This window comes from Cucurbita maxima, unplaced genomic scaffold (genome assembly GCF_002738345.1).
Source record: "Cucurbita maxima cultivar Rimu unplaced genomic scaffold, Cmax_1.0 Cma_Scf00043, whole genome shotgun sequence".
In the NCBI taxonomy this organism is placed as follows: domain Eukaryota; kingdom Viridiplantae; phylum Streptophyta; class Magnoliopsida; order Cucurbitales; family Cucurbitaceae; genus Cucurbita; species Cucurbita maxima.
Genome location: NW_019272059.1, coordinates 406,945 through 426,995, shown reverse-complemented (window position 1 = coordinate 426,995; position 20,051 = coordinate 406,945). Strand labels below are relative to the sequence as shown.

The following is a 20,051-nucleotide window of genomic DNA, read 5'->3' as shown; positions in this document are numbered from 1 at the left end:
AAAAGAACTAGAGAGAGATACAGTGAATTGTATGGTTTGTGCATGTCGGACACGTTCATTGTAAACAGTAAGCGCGTGGCAACTCTTAGAGATGCCTAGTTTCCAGCCTGGGCTGAACCAAAATGACCTTAAAGACTTGTAGTGTCCATTCACTCTGGTGGCTTTAGCCTTAATTTTCGCGTTCTTTACTTATAAATCCATAATTCTAAACAATATTCCCTTTAAACCAAGTACATCATAAGGCTTCAAAGTATACCATAAAGCCTTCCTTAAAGCCTATAGAATCTTTTTCTTGATTGAGACTGGACTCTTTTCTCTAGAGCCGTCGAATAAAATACACAATTTGTTTGACTTTTTTGTCACTTTTGACTATACCTTTAAGGCTCACAACTTCTTTATTCGACATTTGAAGATTATAGCAAACATTAAAGATTATGGGTCTGATGCTAACAATCTAAAGCTGTATTGCAAAATGAGCAGATGAATTTCAACTTACATTGTATGGGTGTATAACCTACTACATATCTAATGCTACAAAATAGCTTTGCTTGGAAGGGCGCATTAGCCCAACTGTGCGTCAGACAGTAATTTGTGGTTCATTACGCTGACAGGAACTAAGTAGAATTTCAAACCGATCACCGCCGCTGTTTCTGCATACGATTCCAGCTCCAAGTCAAGTAGTTTACAGTGAAGATGAAGATTTATTGAGAAAGCAAACGCCCATGTAGAGACTGTTTCACCACCATTGATGAACTAGAACTCCACTTCGCCTCAAGGAAGAAAACAGATGTAAGCATTGGGCATAAGTTTTCTGATACTTTGCGCTTCTCTCACCTGGGCAACATCTCTGCCACCGATTGTAATGACACTCGAGAAATATCTCATCTATCAAGCAAATAGCACCCGTCTCCAACAATCTCGGGATCAAATCGAATTCAGTTCCTTCAACATCCATCTTCATCACGACAAAATCCTTCTCAGTAACAGTATTTTTCAACCAATCAGCAAAATCAAAGCCCTGAATCTCATCCACGTCGCCGACGAAAGTCCCCGTCGATGCTACCGCCGGCCGAATTCTACCCATTCCCCTCCCCTTATCTTGGACTTTCTGACCTGGGTTTCTATTGATTTCGAAAGTCAATGTTTCATTCCTTACCCAAGCTGCATACGGCAGAAGCTTGACCCCCTTCTTTGAACTATACTGTTCATGAAAAATTTTATCAGCTTCAATGGCATAAACTTCGAAGGTTTTGTTCTGTTTCGGATACTGCTTCTTAAACCAACTTCCGATACTAGACCCGTAACTCCTCGCTCCGACGTCAACGTAAACGTACCTCTGCTTGAAGCTAATATCAGCCATTGATGGCAGATATTTTATCTTTTGAATATTCCGCTTCAATGTAATCCATGGCTTCAGTGGCTCCTCTAAGATCAATGGCTCGGCCTTTCGAACCAGTTCTTCCTTAAATCCGAGAACAGAACACTTACCGTCGGACTTTGAGTGATGCGTTAGCGCATCACCATGACCAATAATACCATCAACACTCTCCTTCGTCAGAACAATCTGGCGAAGGAAAGGCGTTTTAGAATCAAGGCCATCTATATCCTGTGATGTAACTATTTTGCAGCAATTAAACAAATCAATGAATGAATGAAAGCTGTACGTATCTTTAGCCCTAATTTGGACGACAGCAAACCCTTCGGGTTTCAGCGTCCGAGCAATTTCCCTCGCAAAATCTGCCGGCCGGGACGACTGATCAAGGCGGCCGACGCCCAAGAAAATAAAATCGAAGGTATTATCATCGAACGGGATCTTGTGTCCTTCGCCCTTCACTACCAGAGGCTTAGCGGTTTTCTTGAATATTCCAATCGAATCGGAAACCCCAATCTGCTTCAAGGAAAATACATCTTGTCCGTTGGAGGTCTCCACGCACAGAGATTTCGATTTGTGAGAAAGAAACCCAACGGAAATCAGATCTTGAAAGATCGAAGAATAAAATTGAACGGCCTTGATCCAATCTTTACTAGTGTAAAGATCACGACGCAACAGTTCTTCAGCTGTGGGGGCAGTGCCATCGATTATCACCGAAGCTCTGGGATGTAAGCCGGAGGCACGATACTTGGAAATTTTGGGCGAGAAACAGAAATTTCCAGTGATACAAGACTCACCAGTGGTAATCACAACATAAGAAAAATGAGCAACTAAGAGAAATACAGGAATAAGGAGCGCCCTAACCAAATTCCTCAGAGAAAAAAACCTTCGCATGGCGGAACTCGTCCTCTTTACACTTGCAGAATAATCAACGCTTCAAATGCACGATTCCAGTCGAAGTAAACACAAAAAATGAACATAAAAACGAGAAAAACAATGAAAATTATCGAGAACAAAATCGAGCATTAGTATGGTTGGCTCCGATCAAGACATTTCCAGATGCGTAGGGTCGAAAATATAGAGAGAAATTAGGGCTAAAGTAGAAATTCATGGCAAAATCTTTCCGTCGTAGCAATCGGAGCAAGACTTTTGAGGGCGAGAAATTCTGCGCCTTAAAGGAAGACATTGCATAAAGCCATGCTTGATTTACGTCTCGCCCCGAGTTGAACCAGACCGCGTTAAGTTTGTTATGAGAAGAGTGAAGAAAGAAGGAAACAAGAAATAAAATACGTACGGTTGGTAATGGGCACCTGGAACCGGTTTAGCCGGTTGCCACGCGGGGGTAGTGAGGAGTTAGCTTCATCAACTCTTCACAACTTTGGCGGGCTCCCGCGTTATGTATTTCTTTTTTAATTTCTCAACAAAAGCATTTTATTTTCATTTTCTAATTTTAATTTTTTTTACAGTAAATATTTTCCTCTATCCAATAATTTTTTTTTATATGATACTATTATTTAATAATTTTAATTAGAAGTTTTCCAAACTAATACAAATACATAATGACAAAAAGGGATTATTTACCTAAAGAGGGATTAGATGAAGATTAGCGCATAAAGACATGAATAATATAATCAATTAATTCATGGCCAAGCCAGCAAAGCAAATCAACCACCAAATTAAAGCATCAAAATTCATAAAATAATGATAAATTTAATCTAAAATGAAATCATCATAACGGATAAGATCCGATTAAAATAATTAAATATATTTTTTTTGTTTGGTAGATAAAATTATTATAAATATATCGTCAAAATTCAAAATATTAAAAAGAAACAAACGCGCTTGTGAGCCCCAACGAATCGCCGGGATAGCTATTGCCAAAATTACAAAACCGCCCCTCTCCAATCCGTCTTCCGTTTTCACACTTTGACACTTTTCGGAGGGATAATTTTGTCATTCACTATTTTGTTTGACCTTATATTTTCCCTGTTTTTCTTCCTAAAAATGATTCGTTTAAGGAATTATAAATTATGATTATCCTACGTGGAAAGTTTTGCACCCAAAAATTAGTGGTGACTCAAAAAGCATTGGTGTGATAGGATTGGCTGTTGGGTTGGGGACCACTGCTTGCCTGGCATTACGTAACAATTAAAAGTGAAAATAAATTCTCTATGATCCGCATTCAACGGTCTAATTGACTTACTTGCCTTTCTCCGCTGTTTTCCGTGGTCGGTGGGCTACAATGACGACGTTCTAAATTTAAATTTGATTTTTAACTGGTTACCAACTATAAAAGAACACTAAATATATATATATATATATATATATATATATATATGTTAATTACCATAATAAAATATTTAATTAATATACACGTAACTTGAGACAATGGGTGACTTCTAAATAAAAATAAGTGGTGAAATTTCCATCATACCCTTTGAAATTAATATGGAATAAAAAATTATCCATTATAATTAAATTTAATTTGGACTTTTTTTTTTTTTTTTTTTTAACTTATTATGTTGCTTAGAGTTGGAAACAAGTCAAGAATTTTGATATGCCTATTGTCCAAAAGAGAATTTGAGAATTCCACACGGCTTTTTTTATTCCTTTTTATTATTATTATTATTACTTTTATTAAAAGTTTGGATGTTAGTCGGAAATTATTTAATATTATTCTAACACCAACCTTTTAATTAATATTTAAATATACAATCAATTTGATATATTATTCTATTTAACCGACACACTATTAAAATAATAAAAAGAAAATTAAATTGTAAAAAATACTCTTAAATTTTTTAAAAGTCCCAATATTATTCTTTGACTTTTCAAAATTACCATAGAATATTTATTATTTTTATTATTTGATAAAATCTCTACTTATAGTTGATGAAATCATAAAGACTTAGTTTTCCAATTTAAAATAATTAAAAAAATCAAAATAATGTCACAATTTATAATTTAACTATAAACCTTTTTTTTTTCTTGTACACCAAAAGTTTTGTGGGCAGAAGTGAAGTTTCACATGAAATGTCCAAGCTGGACAGCTGGCACCACACGATTTGCGCCACGTCACAAAGCCAATACGAGATTGGTCCGAAGATTAGTTGGCGTGGTTTTTTTCCCAACTTCGTCACCCGCTTCCTAAGAGAGAAGCTGAGTTGTCGCTTCATAATGCCACCAAATATTTTAAAAAAAGAAAAAATCCAGTTTTCCCAAGAAAAGACTAGAAATTCTTTTTCAGTTCTTCTCACCGGGAAAAAAAAAAAAAGAAAAAGAAAAAGAAAAAGAAAAAACCCCAATCACTAATTGTCCCCATGTCAAATCCAGAAGACTCTGCAACGAAGCAAAAAAACGGGGCGCCGCCGCCGTCCGCGCTCCCGACGGTCAATGTCGAAAGGCAATCGCCGCCGCCATCTGCCGATCCGACTCCCGATGTCGAAATGCAAGCGCCGGCAGCAACCAGTTCCGGGGTGTCGGAGATCCTGAGCCGGTGGGGGAGGGAAGATCTGTTAAAACGCCGCGTATTGGCTCTGAGAGGATTTGGTCTCGTCTTTTCGTTGCTTGCTTTCCTTATAATGGCTTGCAATAGACATGGCGATTGGAAAAACTTCGACAACTACGAAGAATTCAGGTAACACAATTTCAGTCGTTTCTGATTACAAATTTCTTTGCTGTTAAAAGAAACATAATTAGGTATTGAAAAATTGAAATAGATACGTGTTGGCAATAGCAATTCTGTCCACTTTTTATACGGGCGCCCAAGTTTTTCGACAAATTCATGAAGTTTCAACTGCGAGATCCATGTTTCCACCTCGAAAATCTGCCATAATCGACTTCATTGGAGATCAGGTTAAGCCAAAATTTCGATAGTAGTTCTTAATTTTTTGCAAATATGCCCTCCATCTCAACTGATATTAAAATCGGGTACGCAGATTCTGGCTTATCTGCTAATATCGGCGTCATCTTCAGCGATTCCGATGATCAACAGAATGAGAGAAGGCTCAGACAACATATTTACAGACTCATTGGCAGCTTCCATTACCATGTCCCTTTTCGCCTTCTTGTCTTTAGCTTTGTCGGCCGCCATTACAGGATACAAATTCTCAACTCAATCTTATATATAATATAACTCCAAAATGCGTACCAATTTCATATTCTTCCTATTGCCATGATTGTTGCTTGAACTTGTACACGCACGTCTGTAATTTTGATTGAATCATTCTTAGCAATAATTAATACCGTAAGAATCAAATTGAAACTAAGACTACTAGCAGAATCTATCAGTAATTGGAAGTTTAAATTCTCGTGGTATTAGAAACAAGAAAGAAATAGATGTTTTAACTAATAAGCTACACTCTGTCCAGCCACGTCTATGGACAATGTTTAATATTATTATTTTTATGATTAAGTTAACAAATTAGAACCATGACTAAATAATCTAATTAATATATGAAAATTGAGTTGAACTAACCTTGTGATGTCCAAGTTAGGAGGAATACACGAATGAACTAACAATATATCACAATGAACCTGAATATATCGAGACATGTCTAAGAAAAGTATTGATATTACTATCTATGCCAACAAAATTATAAACTCTAAAATTTGGTGTTCTATTTTTTAAAGAATTATGTTAGTAAGAAAGCGTTCAAAGGACTAACCTTGATTTTTAGGAATCAGTTTTTACTGTTCGAACTAAATTGATGGTGTGACCAAGTTGCAAGGGATGCGTAGGAAATGTTGAGCCCGGTACGCTTCTAATCCAAATTTCACCAATAATCTTTACACGAGCAAGAACCATCGATAAAGGTATGAAATCGGTTGGTATCTCTGATGATAATCTCTCTTCCAGTGATCTTAGAAATTAGCTTTATGGCCTCGTGACAATCGCCACATACACGGAGGTTTTTAACAACACGAATAACATGATTTGAAGGAGAACTTATCAAACCAAATGCCACAGCCAACTTCTCACTGTGGCAACCAAGGAAATGTTCCTTCTCCTCCTCTTCTATGTCAAAAAGAACAAATTCTGTAGTTGGAACATGACCAACTGCCTTCAATTCTCTCCCCAATTCATCAAGTTTTGCATATATTTTGTCGGACAACGAGTGCGATTTGTCTCCTACTAGAAACTCGTGAACGATCCCATGGATCTCGATCCAACTGCAGCCACGGATCTTCTGGATCCGCTGCTCCTTCATCGCTGAACGGATCTTTTCAGCTTCCTCCCATCGATGACTTGCAGAGTAAATATTTGATAACAGAACGTAGTTTCCTGAGTTCCATGGCTCCAACTCAATAAGCTTCTTTAGTACTTGTTCAGCCAAGTGGGAATCTCTATGCAACCTACAACCACCCAACAAGGCCCCCCAAACAACAGCATTAGGCTGCATTGGCATGCTGTTTATCAACCGATGAGCCTCGTCTAATAACCCCGCTCGTCCAAGCAAATCCACCATACATCCATAATGTTCAATCGAAGGGGTCAACGAGAACACCCGCTTCATGCTATTGAAATATCGACGCCCCTCATCCACAAAACCACCATGTGTGCACCCACAGAGCAGGCCAATGAAGGTGTTTTCGTCAGGCCGAATTCCATGCTTCTCCACGAGGCTAAACAATGAAAACACAGCTTTGGCGTGCCCATTCATGGACAGCCCGACTATCATGGCGTTCCAAACTACACGGTCTTTCTTCTCCATCGATCGGAAGATTTCCCAAGCTCGAGTCACACTACCACATTTAGAGTACATGTCGATTAAAGCAGTACCAAGGACTGGATTCGACAAGAACTCGTGTTGATCCATCAGGCTGCTGGCCCAGATGCCTAAATCTAAAGCTCCTAGCCTTGCACAAGCAGACAGAACACCAACCATTGCATAACAATCAGGCTTCAAATTTTCAGACTGCATTTGAAAGAAAAGATCAAGCGCTTGTTTAGGCAATCCATTGAAAGCATAGCCTTGAATCATGGTACTCCAAGAAACAATATCCTTCTCCGACATAGCATTAAATATCAGATTCGCTCGCTCCATATTTCCACATTTAACATACATATCCAACAAAGAAGTAGCTACAAAAACATTTCTAACCAAGCCACAATCACTTATATATCTATCAATCCACTCACCACTAGTGAAATCCCCAAGCTGAGCGCAGGCAGACAGAACTTTGACAAGAGAGAAGCTATCTGGCCTCAATCCCATTTCAAGCAACCTCTTGAATGCATCAATGGCTTCTCTAAACTGTCCACTGCCTATATATCCAGTGATAATAGCAGTCCAAGAGACCACATTTTTGTCAGGCATATCGTCGAACACCTTGAGTGCATTCTCCAGATTATCACATTTCGCATACAACGAAAGCAAACTGGTCTTCACAAACACATCATAATCAAAACCGGCTTTCACCACGAGAGTGTGAATCTTCACTCCCAATCGAATATCCAATTTCCTAGCACAAGCTTTTAAAACAAAAGGAAAAGTGAAATTATTGGGTAAAAACCCCTCTCTACGCATCGATCCATAAACGTCGATGGCATCGTCGAAGCAATCCTTGGAAACCAAGCCACGAATCATCGTGTTCCATAGGAAAATATTGGGCTCTTTGGCTTGAGAAAATACGAGTTTAGTATAATTTGTGCAGCCAGAATCTAAGCCGCAAGATAAAAGCGTGTTGAGAAGGTAGTTATCTTGGTCGAAATGGAGGCGGAGAAGGCGGCAATGGATATGCTTGAGCTGCTTGAAGCAGTTGACGCCATTGGCGAGGTAATTCTTGATCTCTAATGCTTTGGAGAAGACGGGTGAAGCAGGATTGGTGAGGATGGACATCAAGAACCGTGCCGCCTGAACGAAGCTTAGTAGCTCACACCGTAACAACCATATCAAAGACAAATTTGGATGGAAATTAGTCCTCTACTTTAGGCGTTTATTAATGAAAATTTTAAACCTTCAATAGTTTTTTATTTTGTTTTCTCATAATTCTTTTTAGTTTAAATAATATACATAAAAAAAAATAACTAAACTTTAAAAAGTTAAACTTAATCTTAAAAAAAACTTTTAAAATATTCTTACCACTATTTTATTATTTTTATGAAAAGCATAGAATTTTAAGTTCTATATTTTTACTATTAAATTTTGGAGGGAACATTTAAATTTCACTGTATGAGATAATTTTTACTATTGTCTTTCGATTATTTTCATGTCAAATTTAATTGTTTAATTAATTTAATGGTTAATCTGATTTAATTCTATAATATATCTCTTCATTGTCTCCATCTTCTATTATATGTAGCATCGTCCCGATTGAGAAGGAATTGTCTCCATCTTCTATTATATTTAGCATCGCCCAGATTGAGAAGGAAGGTTAGAGAATAGAGTCAAAGGAAGAAGACGAAGATAGAGTCAACATATGGCGCCCTTGGGGCTTTCTATTTGATTGTATCGAAAGGCCCAATGAATTGGGATTTCCCTATTGGGCTAGGTCATTTCGAGGCAAGCGAATCATTTCTGATGAAGAGAATGATTCGGAGTTCTTGCAGAGTGGAACCATACAGTACCAGACACGAGATAGATCTTCCAACGAACAAGACTTTTTTCGAATAAGCCAATTCATTTGGGATCCTGCAGATCCACTCTTTTTCCTATTCAAAGATAAATAAGTGTTTGGTTCTTTTATTCTTTTTTTATTTTATTTTATTATTATTATTTATTAAAACTCGACCCATAGAGAAATTTAGGAGTGTAAAACAAATACATAGTCACAAATAAACTTCAAAGCTTTAAGATGGGGGTGATAGGTGGGTCATCGAGAATTTATTTTTCATCGCCGTCAAATTCAACCATCTAAGCAATTTTATTAATTTTGAACAAATTCAAGTTGGAAATCGACCACACAAAGCAGGACAACAACACAATACTCTTTATTAGTATATAGACAAAATTGATAGTACAGCGTATCAAATACCTATAAACCTTCAAAAACAACATTAATACTCTTAATCTCTTTTTAAAAAAATTAAAAGTTTTGACTAGTATATGAACTATAACCGATCTCCCTGCCTCAATGACCATCTCTCATCCTTATTTAAAGAAGAATGAAGGAATTTGGTGAGATTTTATACCTTTAACAGCAAGATAAAGGTGTTATAGGCTAGCAACTAACTAAAAAAGAGGAAAGACCAAAGAGAAGGCACCCGGGTTGTTCTTAAAAGGGAATTTTATTAGCAACTAAAAGAGTTCAGACCTTAACAATTATGCAAAAATCAATTGAAAATGTCTGGCAGACAGTGAACAGAGGCAACCTAAACAGAATAAAAAGTGGATATAGGATTTAGCCTATTTGACCACAGGGAAGTGCCACAGATTCTTTGTAGGGTAAAGGTGAAATCAAAGCATATTACATCCGTTAAATTCAACATTCAGGAAGTGCACGAATGTTGTTCTTCGCAGCTACGAATGTTGCTGAGCAAGTAGAGTTCCCCAAGTGAAAAGCACATCCTACAAAATCAAAAGATCAAAGTGAATCAAAAGTGTTTTCAAGAAAAGCACTTCACCGAGTACAAACTTAAAGAATTGCACAGTTTGGCCAGTTTGAACAACACAAACAACCATAGCAGATCATGACCTGTAATTGCACATTCATTATACAGCTAGCTTGTCTCACAAACATCAGCTTGATTGGTGAAAAGACATGTAAACATGTTTAGAGGATAAAACGATCATTCTAGCCAGCCATTGAGTGGAAACTTGATTTGAAGTATAACATATAAGTCTAAGATAATCAAATCTTATCTCGAGAAAAACAAGGGTTTAAATAAACAGAAACCAAAGATCTTGACATAACAAAGATTTGCTTGTTATAAGAAACAAAAATTTGTGCGTGCCTCTTCGATCGTTTTCATGAGAAGTACAGACAAAATTTCACAGCTAGAAGGACTAAAGCACAGGTGGAATTTCCTTTTACAAAACAAAAACAAGAACAAGAAAGAGCCATCTTTTAGAAAGCAAGACTTGCATAAGTGAACAACAAACAAGTGACATGGAGCATGTAAGACAGAAGATCCCTTTGTAATCAACATTTATGACCTATTAATACTTTTTAGTTCAATATGTGAGGTTAGACATATACTCACCTCTTGGTCAATACAAGAACCAATTAAGCTATGCTCAGATTGGCTTATGAACTACAATTTTAACTTCAACAAACTTGATATTCAAAATCATACAGATCCCCCGCCCAAAATTGTTCACGGAAGCTAGATCTAGAGCAATAATTAGATGTAGGAGAGAAAAACTAGAGATTACAATTTAATTACGTATTCAAGGTTTAGATAAGAGTACCTACAATGTGGTAGGATCGAGTGGAGGGAGTTGTTTTCCAATAGACATGCCCCCCACCCTCAACTTATAGCTGAAGTTTTAAGAACTCAACAATAAGGTATGTCATATCATAAAAAATAAAAGATCAATCCTCAAGCAGTAAGCAAAAACGTCATCTTTTATCGACTTTCTCCCTGTTACTAGAACATTTTCACATGTGCAACAGAGGATAATTGATGTTACACATAAAAGCCATAGAACAAGAAGTTAAATATCGAAAGAAAGGTTGTGCTAAAGATACCAGTGGTTGTTTTGACATGACATACAGCACTGATCTAGTTAAGAATCGTGAGTCACGTCATCTGAGTCCGAATCGCTAGCATTATAACCTATCACAATCGAAGTTAGCTTAAGAAATTAGCAAGAGATAATTATAGATAATGGATAAAGTTAGGAAAAGACATTAAAACAAAAAAGAGATTTATATTCTTTAAAAAAATGCAAATCAACCTGGATGTTTATCACTAACTTTCCAGACGGATGACCGACTTCTTGATGCTTTTGTCATCCAAATTCTTCCCTGAAATCAAAGGCATTTGAAACCATAAAATTCCACTAAGCCAATAGGATTTCATCCAAAAAAAAAAAAAAAAAATCAAATAATTAGTTCCTTTTTTATAACCATTTAGTTTTGGATTTCTGCTTTTGAAAATTAACCTTGTAAAATTATTTCCCACCTAATCTATAGTTCCTTGTTTTTTAACTACTTTTTTAAGAACATATTCAAAATTCAAGCAGAACTTCGGAAACAAAAGTAAGTAGTTTTTAAAAACTTTTATTTTGTTTTGGAAATTTAAGTTCAAATGTATTTTCATAGAAAGTGAAAACCTTGCCAAAGAATTGCTAACAAACAAGCATAATTTTCAAAAATGTTTCAGAAAGACATTAAGAGATGTTCCAATCTCCTCAAAGTTGCAACAAATCCAGAAATTACAGAGAACCAAGCAACCTGAGAAAACCGATAACTATTTTTGGCCAAAACGTAACAGAATTTGCAATATTTACGAAGCTTATGGTTGACCAATAATTCCCACATATATCAATATAATAACCACAGGAATTTCAATAAACTTCAGTTCTTGATTTCGTCAAAACTGGGAGGAATTAAGCAATAAGGATCTTCATTAATTGATAGGAAAGAGTCACCTTCTGAGCATCTCTTGGAATGCCATAACCGCTATAATACATTTGACCAACCAAGACCTGCATGTTGATATCCCCACGCTTGGCCTCTGTCAAAGTATCCTTAAACCATCTTTTGACGCAATCGGAAACAACTTCTGATAATGGAACGCGATTCAAGGCTTCTGTTCCTCCGCTAATCTCCATTCTATTTCAACACTAACGGCTTCGATTAATCAACCGAAACCTTGACTTTGTGATTTGGCGAGATTCTGAGGCACCAAAAACGCTGTTTTGTAAAAAAAATCATTGAACCGAAATCGATTTCATGAAAAACGAAGAAGAGATTAAGAAAAATTAACTCGTCTTGAAGGGATTAATGTAAGAATTTGATAACGGAATCGGTTTTTCCTTACCTTCCTTCTTGCCGGTACGGAAACTGTTTTCCTCTGGCTCGTTAAAAAATGGAAAAGAAAAAGGGAAAGGAAAAAACCCAGGAAAAAGGTCTAGCGTCTGGAAGGTTTTGAAAATTGAGAAGGATATACTGACAAAAGAAGTAGAGTAGGGGCTTGTTAAAATGGAATCTGCTTGAAACGCCGCCGTTTAATATGAAAGTGTTCGCGCTGTGTGGCGCGTGTTACGATCAACTTAATCCAAAATACATTTATAGTGCTCTTGCTCCGTAAATTTTGTGAAATATTCAACCAGACTCAAATATTGGAATATATTTTTTTATATATCAACATTCATCATAATCATACTTTCAATCACACACACTCTTCTTTCTCATTCTTAACATGAAAGTCTTCCGAAAAGCAAATTCAAAGTTCAAAAGGATCTTTAAACAACATCGGTAAGTTCTAGAGATCAACCACAACGAGTGGTTATCGACTTGTGTACAACCAAGACTGTGAGCAACAAAGTGGGGTGCTAAGAGAAACAAATATGATCGTGATCACTAACCTGACATATTGCATTTTTAATCTTCTAGTTAATTGAGTTCACCTTAGTTCCCTAAAACACCTACTTATTGAGGTGCTATTGGACAAGGAATGTAATAGCTCAAGCTCACCGCTAATGGATATTCTTTTGACTTTCCTTATCGGGTTTCCTCTTAAGATTTTTAAAATGCATTTTCTAGGAAGAGGTTTTCACACCCTTGTGAATAATATTTTGTTTCTCTCTCCAACTGATGATGGATCTCACAGTCCACCCCCTCGAGTCCTCTCCAATCGATGTGGGATCTCACGAGGAAGGAGTTAGTTGCCTTCTAAACTCGAGGGAATTGAGCATGAAGACAAACTAGTTAAAGCCATAAAATCTATATTGTTACTATTTGAAGACTAACGAGTCAGTATCAATTATAAGTTGAACCCTGAGCAAAGAAAGTGTCTTGTTAATTTTTTTCAAGCCAATGTCAAGTGTTGACCCTAAGGTGATGGTGCATCGACTTATCATTGACATAGACTTCAAACATGTATAACAAAACTGTCAATCCTTTACGAAACGAAGTCATTGTTGAGATGGACACACTACTTGAGAAAAAGTTTATTTAAAAAAAAATCACAACTTTCCATTGTTATCCACGTGGTGTTAATTTGGAAGATGAATGAAAAGTGGAAGGTATACATCGACTTTATCGACGTGAATAAAGCTTGTTTAATCGAAAAGTTCCATTTTTTAAGAATCAACCAACTTGTAGATGCAACTACTAAACATAAATATCACGTTTTAGAGATGCTTATTCTAAGCCTGATCAAATTCATTTGCACGTTCCCGACTAGAAGAAAACCTCATTTGTCACCAATTGAAAATTTTATTCCTGTAACACGATGTCTCTTGATTTAAAGAATATAGGTACGACATCTAAAAGGATAGTCATAAGATGCTCGGTGTCTCATTGACAAAATATATGTAAGTATATGTTGACGATGTGTTGGAAAAAGTTGGAAGGTTAATGGAAGCCAATCTAGCCGAAGTCGAGATATATAAATTAAAAATATAGTTCCATTTTTATTTTTATTTTTATAATTAGTCTTACTTTTATTTCTTCAACCTTTGAAATTTAGTTGTTTCGATGTTTTTTCCCTGACCGTTAGATTGCAAAAGTTGTGCCATTGATTCCGCATATACGCGACACGTGCAGTCGCATGATTTATACTATAAGCACGGAACACTTGATCTTAGCCTCCACGTTTCTTCACTACATTGAGAGTCCCTCTTCAGCGCGTTGAGAAGCACCTCATTTCGCGCCTTTTATTTTTCTTTTTTTGAGATTTTACACAGTAAAGCACAGCCGCTCTGTTCGTCTCTCTCGCGATTGTGAGAGAGTGAAAGGGAACTTCATTATCGCCTGAAGAATTTCATTTTAGATTTTGTGGAAGTAAGAGTTACCGGATATTGTGATCTCTTATCCTAATCCATCGCTGTGAAAATTTGCTTTGTTCCGACGGTGAGGTCTTCCTTTGTATAGTTCGCCTCAAGACGGAAGGTGCGTTCAGATAGCGAGAATCTCGTTTGATTTAGTGGTTTTTTATTGAAAATGATTCGATATTGTTCTCGTTTTATAGTTGTAGCCATGGATTTCTGATTTTTAGTTTCTTAGAAGTTAGCATTCAAGAAACCTAGTGATATTTGAAGTGCTTATTCCTGTTATCTTTCTTCTTCCGAAGTTTGGTTAGTGGTTTGCGAGTAATACTCGCAGATTTGATGCATTTAAGACGATAAGAACTCCTGGCGAAGTCTGCTATGTATTTTGACATGCGCTTTCGGATGTATCATTAGGCACTTGTTCATATTAGTTAGATAATCTCCGGAATTTAAATATTTTCTTCTGAAACGAATTGTACTCTGCATTTCACTCTAGGATCGTGTTTTCATATACGTCGTGATCGAAGAATTGTTCATTTCTTTCAGATAACATGTTTTTCCTCTCCTGTGCTTAATATTCTTATATGCTTACCGTTTGGAGTCACACCAGAGACCTTCATGAGTACTTTCATACTGTCATGGTAGAAGATTCGCTAATTTCTCATTAGATTTTGTAAATGTCGTTATTTATACAATTTCTTGTTACTAATTGTTTCTTTTGTCCAGCCTTACAATTTACGTTGTTTTTGTTTTTCCCCCTCTATTTGTCGAATTTTTGGAGTTCAGGAAGATCCTTTTGCATTTTGACATACTTTTATGCTTGTACTTTGTAATCGGTGTAGTTTCAGTTGTTCCTTTTGTGTTGCACGTTAATGATCCTTAAAGATTTAAGTGTTTATTTTTACTTTCTCCTCACCGAATCATTTTGACATTATTATATTGCATGCTATATAAATACTGTGTGATCTCTATCTTCTGTGAACTCAATTCATCAGCCAACTATGAATCAACTTTGACCAAATATGAATCACCACACAAAAGCTCAATTTGTTATTAACATTATTAGTGTTCAGTTTTCATACTTCTGCTAATATTTGCTTCTATTTTTTTTTTTTTTTTTCCCTTCTGCTTCCCTCAAATAATTTTACGCTCTTCTTGCAGTTTTCATAGAGCCAAAAGTATGTAATAAATAAGTTATCTCGACTAGATGTGGTTTTCCACTTCAGAACCTACTTCTTCTTTTTATATGTTTTCATAGCAGAAATCCGGAGATAGTTAAAATGGACAATGAATGTTATTCCTGTGGGATGAATTTGTTGTGCGGGATGACACGTGTGACTTTGGTTACAATGTGCAGTGTATTATTTTAGTTTATGATTTTGGCTAGTTTTTTTTTTTCACTCCTATATATGCCTGAATGAATTCAGGAAAGAGAGCTCTATATTTCAAGGCCGGATCTTCTGCTTGATTGAATGCTGCAGCAGTGTCCAGAATTTTGAGCTAGTGTGACCTTGGAAGCGTAACATTTGGATGTACAAACAGCATATGAAGGAGTGTCTTTCCAGCTAGCTTTTTGGTTCGTATCCCCAACTCAATTGATATTTTCTGCTTTTCTTTCCCTTTTTCTTTTACTTCTTTTACTTCTTTTACTGGTTTATATTTACACTTCAGCGCTTTGTTAGTTTAAAGAACATCATTTATTTTATTGGAAATTACACGGTGATATCCAATACTTTGTTCTTCTTCCAATTTTCCTTCCCTCTTCACTCTATGAGTATCCTCTTGTTTTGATTCGTTTTTCTGCCCTTTGATCACTAACATGTCTATTTTTCATCTGTATAGGTTAGCCTTCTCAACAATTTTCATATGTGATCCTGGTTTGCCTTTGTTTCTATTCAACTATAGCGAGAGAAACTTGCATGTTATCCTTGAGGCGGCTAGTTCTGGTCAGACGAATATTAATCCATATGGATGGACTACTGATGGTTCAGAGAACACTTTTATCCAGCTCAGGTTTTACCAGAAAATTTCCATACTTGTTTCATCTCTCCTAAGTCGCACGGTTGTAAAGATACTCAATGGTCATCACCAAGAAAATGCGGTTCAGTCTTGTTCGGAAGGAGTGCCAACCTATGTTAGAAAATCTGTTCAGACCTATAATTACAACTATGCCCCATTCATTTCTGGTTTGGGCTAGACCATCCTCAGGCAAATAAGTTTATCTCTTTATTGGCATCTCAAGCCGTGGCTCCACATGTACCACAATTTACAATGAGGTGGTGACTTTTTGTACAGGCCTCCCCTCCTTGGAAATAAGGGATGAAAGTGAAAGATCAAACCACAAATTTAGGAGGAGCACTTTGACCTAGCAAGTCAAGTATCAGATGCTGTATATGTTACTTCCTCATTAGACGCAGAAAACAGTGCATTTGGTGCTCATTCTGATGCAAATGAGGCCAATGGAGAGGAGAAATACCGAGTATTGCATAAACTACAACTGCCTATAATCATGAAAATCCAGTATTGCCTTCAACAAGTGAGACAGATCATACTAACCTTAATAAGGACATGAATTTGGAGAATAATGGTAGTTTCGGTGAACCAATAAAGTCCATAGAGAGCAATGAAGAGGACTTTGGTTCTGTGACTGAACTTCAACCTCTCATTGCTAAGGTAGTTACGGTATTGCATATATGATTTATATTTTTACGTATCTATGAATCACGGCATCTAATGTGTATTTTAATATTTCATCTCTCGGGTTGTAATTGGTTCAGGAGATACGAGAGCTAAAAAATTCTAAAGCAGATCAAGCTAAGAAAATAGTTTTCTTGGAGGAAAAGCTGGTACGTTTTTTTTTTTTTTTTTTTTTTTTTGCTTTGCTTGCAAAAAATCCACTACTAGAGACTATCTCCCTTCTGCTTGTACGTGCATATGCTTCTGTTGCGTGGTTGAATAGTGAGCTTTACGTTTTTGGTGGTGGTTATGGTTGTGCATGGTATAACACTGGTATTGACTTTTGCTCATATTATCGGATGACTTTGTTTGTGTAGTAAAATAATTTCTCTCATTTTCATTTTTTGCTGTTGAAGTTGGATCATATAACCCGAGACCGATGATTGGACCTTGTGCCCTTGTGTAAATTTGGCCAAGGGAAGCCTTGGAGGCTTTCCAAACTATTTGCTGTTGGTGGTGGAAATTGCATTGAATCCTACTCAGGTGTTTGAAATGCTTGACTTAGATCTTGGACTATGGATTTAGACAAGGTCAATGCTACAAAAGGTAAAATGGTTATTTCTGCCCGTCTCTTATGTTTAATTTTAAGTTTATCCACCTTCTATCTTGTTCCAAAAAATAAAAATAAGTTTATCCACCTCTTTGATAACACATGTTTCATTCGGTTAATTTTGCAAAATAGTTCTACCAAGTGTTGATTATGAGAAACAAATTTGCTTGGAGTTTTCTTTTCTAGCTTAATTGTAGGTCATTTGCCATGCTCGACTTAACCTCGGATATAAATCCATGCAAGGTCAATGCTACCGAGTGAAACATATTCTTTGGCCAATTTGTCTGCTTACCTTCTTAACCTTTGCAGTTGCATTTTATCTGTTCACAATTTTTTATTCTCTTTTTTTTATGAGATGTCGACAATTTCTTTTCACTGCTTGATTATTTTCTTCCGCGATTTGCTGTCAGTGGAGCTCAATGGCGTGCTTAGGTGGGCTTGATGGCAGTGACTATTTGAAGTAAGATATCAGGATTTCTTATCTTTTTTTCTTTTCTTATCCATAAGAGATTTAATCAACGATCTCATTTGTTGCCCTTTGCATTCAAACTTGAGTTGGCTTGAAAGGTACAAAAATAGTTTTCATGGTCTTTCCCAATCTCTGCCTTTTCAGAACTGCTGACAGATTTGATATCCGAGAACATTCGTGGACCCAAATCCTTAGTATGAATGCAGAATGAGGATAGGCCATTCTTTGGTTACTTAAACGATAAACCGTAAGCCATTTCTTGCACTACATTTTCCATGTTTTGTTTACTAGCTTGTGTTTAATATCTAGCATGTGGTAAGTTTTTTCTTTTTTTCTTTTTACACAACTCTTTGTCCCTTTTTGGAAAATACTTGCCCTTTTTATTTAGATCTATTTAGATCAATCGACCAGAGATTATAGACACTCGGTAGAATACTACTACACTTTGCTACTTGAGACTAAAAATTTCTAGAATTTCTAGTGGCAATATAAACATTGGTAGGGTAGAGGGGTATTATAAATGTTCAAAATTTATTCCTAAAATTTTAGTTCACTCTTTCATTTTCTTAAAATATTTAGATATTCTTATTCCTTACATCATTTTTTAAAAACACATAGACAATAGATTCATATAATTATTGGCTAGATCTAATTGAGTTAGGGATGATATTTTAACATTAATGAGTAAGATTAATGCACTCTATCAATTGGGAAAATACACTTACAAGCATAGTTTATAATTTTTCACATCCATTTTGGTAAATTTGTCAGGCCCGTAAGAAATATTCTATACCGTACTTTGTAGTTGTGGTCTTGGGGGATTCGATGGAGATTCCATGGCTTCGAGCGTTCGAGTATCTCATCCACCTTCGACATTGTGGATCGTTGGGGAACCCATGAAAAAGACACGAGGATCGATTTGCAGCAGCTGGAGGCATCAATGAATCCATATGCATAATTGTGGCGGTAAGTTAATGATCTACCATATCCCTTCCTTCAGTAACTCCGAAAAATCAGATTTTCTTATAAAATAATCACAGCGATACTTCAAAGTACAATGCTCTGCTTACCATGAGGTTTGAATTTAAATCAGAATTTTATGTATTAAAATATTTAAACCATGGATTTTTTTATTTTTTATTTTTTTACTGTTAGAATGTTTAAATTATTATTTAAAAAAACGAATATGTGCTGTGCCATAAATGGAAGTGGAAGACCCTACTGCTATTTTGCTATATAGGTTGAGAGTTAAAGGGTGTGGCTGGCAGGAAAAAACGTCGAGGGTTCTAAAGAAAAGCTCTACTTGCACGGTATGTTGGTAAATAATTCAAAAATTCGATAGCTATGAAGATTTTCTCTTGAATAGAAAAGAGGCGGAGGCGTAAGTTACCGACTATTGATCTCACACATATTTGACTAGTAAAGTTCAGTCAAAATTGTTTGACAACTATTTTTATTTTGAAAAGTTAAAAGCCCATGTGATTTAGAAAATGTTTGTTTTTTATTTTTTTTATTTCGAAAAGTTGAGTAGAAAATTTTGGTTATGGAGCAGGCCTAAATGACTATTTATGATAAAAAAAATTAGTAGAAATATATATCTTATCTAGTAAAACTATATAATGCCTTACTATATAATACCATAGGCATGCATCTATTGTCTATACATAGCTGAAGTTTTCTGCACCGTACATATACTTGGAAGTTTATGTTATGGTACCATATCTGTTACCGTACATACTTGAAGTTTTTTGCTATGTTATGGTACCATATTTGTTACCGTACATACTTGAAGTTTTTTCTATGTTATGGTACCATATTTGTCATCTTTCATGCTTGAAGTTTTTTGCTATATTTGTTACCTTACATACTTGAAGCTTGTACATACTTGGAAGTTTTCTATATTCTCTTATTATACATACTTGAAATTTTGCATTCTTTTTTTTGTACATACCTAGTTATTATTTATCTCTTCTTTTTCTGTATTATCTCTTCCTTAAGTTTACTCAGTATTCGCTGTATTCTCAATATCTCTTATCTCCC

The 20,051-nt window shown here is 36.0% G+C and overlaps 4 protein-coding genes and 1 pseudogene across 7 annotated transcripts; 2 read left to right on the top strand and 3 right to left on the bottom strand.

The window, feature by feature from the left end:
• Positions 1-441: 441 nt before the first annotated feature.
• On the bottom strand, positions 442-2,705 carry LOC111470218. The gene has a single exon (XM_023115755.1). It carries the CDS (start codon positions 2,264-2,266, stop codon positions 737-739), a length of 1,530 nt encoding a protein of 509 aa, XP_022971523.1. The 5' UTR covers positions 2,267-2,705; the 3' UTR covers positions 442-736.
• A 1,663-nt stretch (positions 2,706-4,368) lies between these two features.
• LOC111470217 (CASP-like protein 4B1) lies at positions 4,369-5,640 on the top strand. Its single transcript, XM_023115754.1, has 3 exons — positions 4,369-5,009; positions 5,092-5,227; positions 5,311-5,640. The coding sequence occupies exons 1-3, from the start codon at positions 4,693-4,695 to the stop codon at positions 5,500-5,502; spliced, it is 645 nt and encodes a 214-aa protein (XP_022971522.1). The 5' UTR covers positions 4,369-4,692; the 3' UTR covers positions 5,503-5,640.
• On the bottom strand, positions 5,445-8,267 carry LOC111470216 (putative pentatricopeptide repeat-containing protein At3g08820). 2 transcript variants are annotated; one of them, XM_023115752.1, is made up of 3 exons: positions 6,106-8,267; positions 6,040-6,064; positions 5,445-5,577 (listed from the first exon to the last, which is right to left on the bottom strand). In XM_023115752.1, exon 1 carries the CDS (start codon positions 8,212-8,214, stop codon positions 6,148-6,150), a length of 2,067 nt encoding a protein of 688 aa, XP_022971520.1. In that variant the 5' UTR covers positions 8,215-8,267; the 3' UTR covers positions 5,445-5,577; positions 6,040-6,064; positions 6,106-6,147. The 2 variants fall into 2 exon arrangements, with proteins under 2 accessions (XP_022971520.1, XP_022971519.1); XM_023115751.1 differs by having other exon boundaries at positions 6,040-8,267.
• A 1,316-nt stretch (positions 8,268-9,583) lies between these two features.
• Positions 9,584-12,437, bottom strand: LOC111470221. 3 transcript variants are annotated; one of them, XM_023115758.1, is made up of 5 exons: positions 12,303-12,436; positions 11,911-12,175; positions 11,215-11,284; positions 11,006-11,093; positions 9,584-9,882 (listed from the first exon to the last, which is right to left on the bottom strand). In XM_023115758.1, exons 2-4 carry the CDS (start codon positions 12,091-12,093, stop codon positions 11,044-11,046), a joined length of 303 nt encoding a protein of 100 aa, XP_022971526.1. In that variant the 5' UTR covers positions 12,094-12,175; positions 12,303-12,436; the 3' UTR covers positions 9,584-9,882; positions 11,006-11,043. The 3 variants fall into 3 exon arrangements, with proteins under 3 accessions (XP_022971526.1, XP_022971527.1, XP_022971528.1); XM_023115759.1 differs by having other exon boundaries at positions 11,911-12,158; positions 12,303-12,420; XM_023115760.1 differs by lacking the exon at positions 9,584-9,882 and adding an exon at positions 9,913-10,009 and having other exon boundaries at positions 12,303-12,437.
• A 1,714-nt stretch (positions 12,438-14,151) lies between these two features.
• On the top strand, positions 14,152-19,882 carry LOC111470242 (annotated as a pseudogene).
• The last annotated feature ends 169 nt before the right edge of the window (positions 19,883-20,051 follow it).

Coding starts and splice junctions, on each gene's coding strand:
- LOC111470218 (XM_023115755.1), bottom strand. CDS start 2,266: ATGCGAAGGTTTTTTTCTCTGAGGAATTTGGTTAGGGCGCTCCTTATT.
- LOC111470217 (XM_023115754.1), top strand. CDS start 4,693: ATGTCAAATCCAGAAGACTCTGCAACGAAGCAAAAAAACGGGGCGCCG. Junction 5,010..5,091: donor GACAACTACGAAGAATTCAG/GTAACACAATTT, acceptor AAATTGAAATAG/ATACGTGTTGGCAATAGCAA. Junction 5,228..5,310: donor TCGACTTCATTGGAGATCAG/GTTAAGCCAAAA, acceptor TCGGGTACGCAG/ATTCTGGCTTATCTGCTAAT.
- LOC111470216 (XM_023115751.1), bottom strand. CDS start 8,214: ATGTCCATCCTCACCAATCCTGCTTCACCCGTCTTCTCCAAAGCATTA.
- LOC111470221 (XM_023115760.1), bottom strand. CDS start 12,093: ATGGAGATTAGCGGAGGAACAGAAGCCTTGAATCGCGTTCCATTATCA. Junction 11,285..11,910: donor TTCCAAGAGATGCTCAGAAG/GTGACTCTTTCC, acceptor CTTTGATTTCAG/GGAAGAATTTGGATGACAAA. Junction 11,094..11,214: donor AGTTAGTGATAAACATCCAG/GTTGATTTGCAT, acceptor CGATTGTGATAG/GTTATAATGCTAGCGATTCG.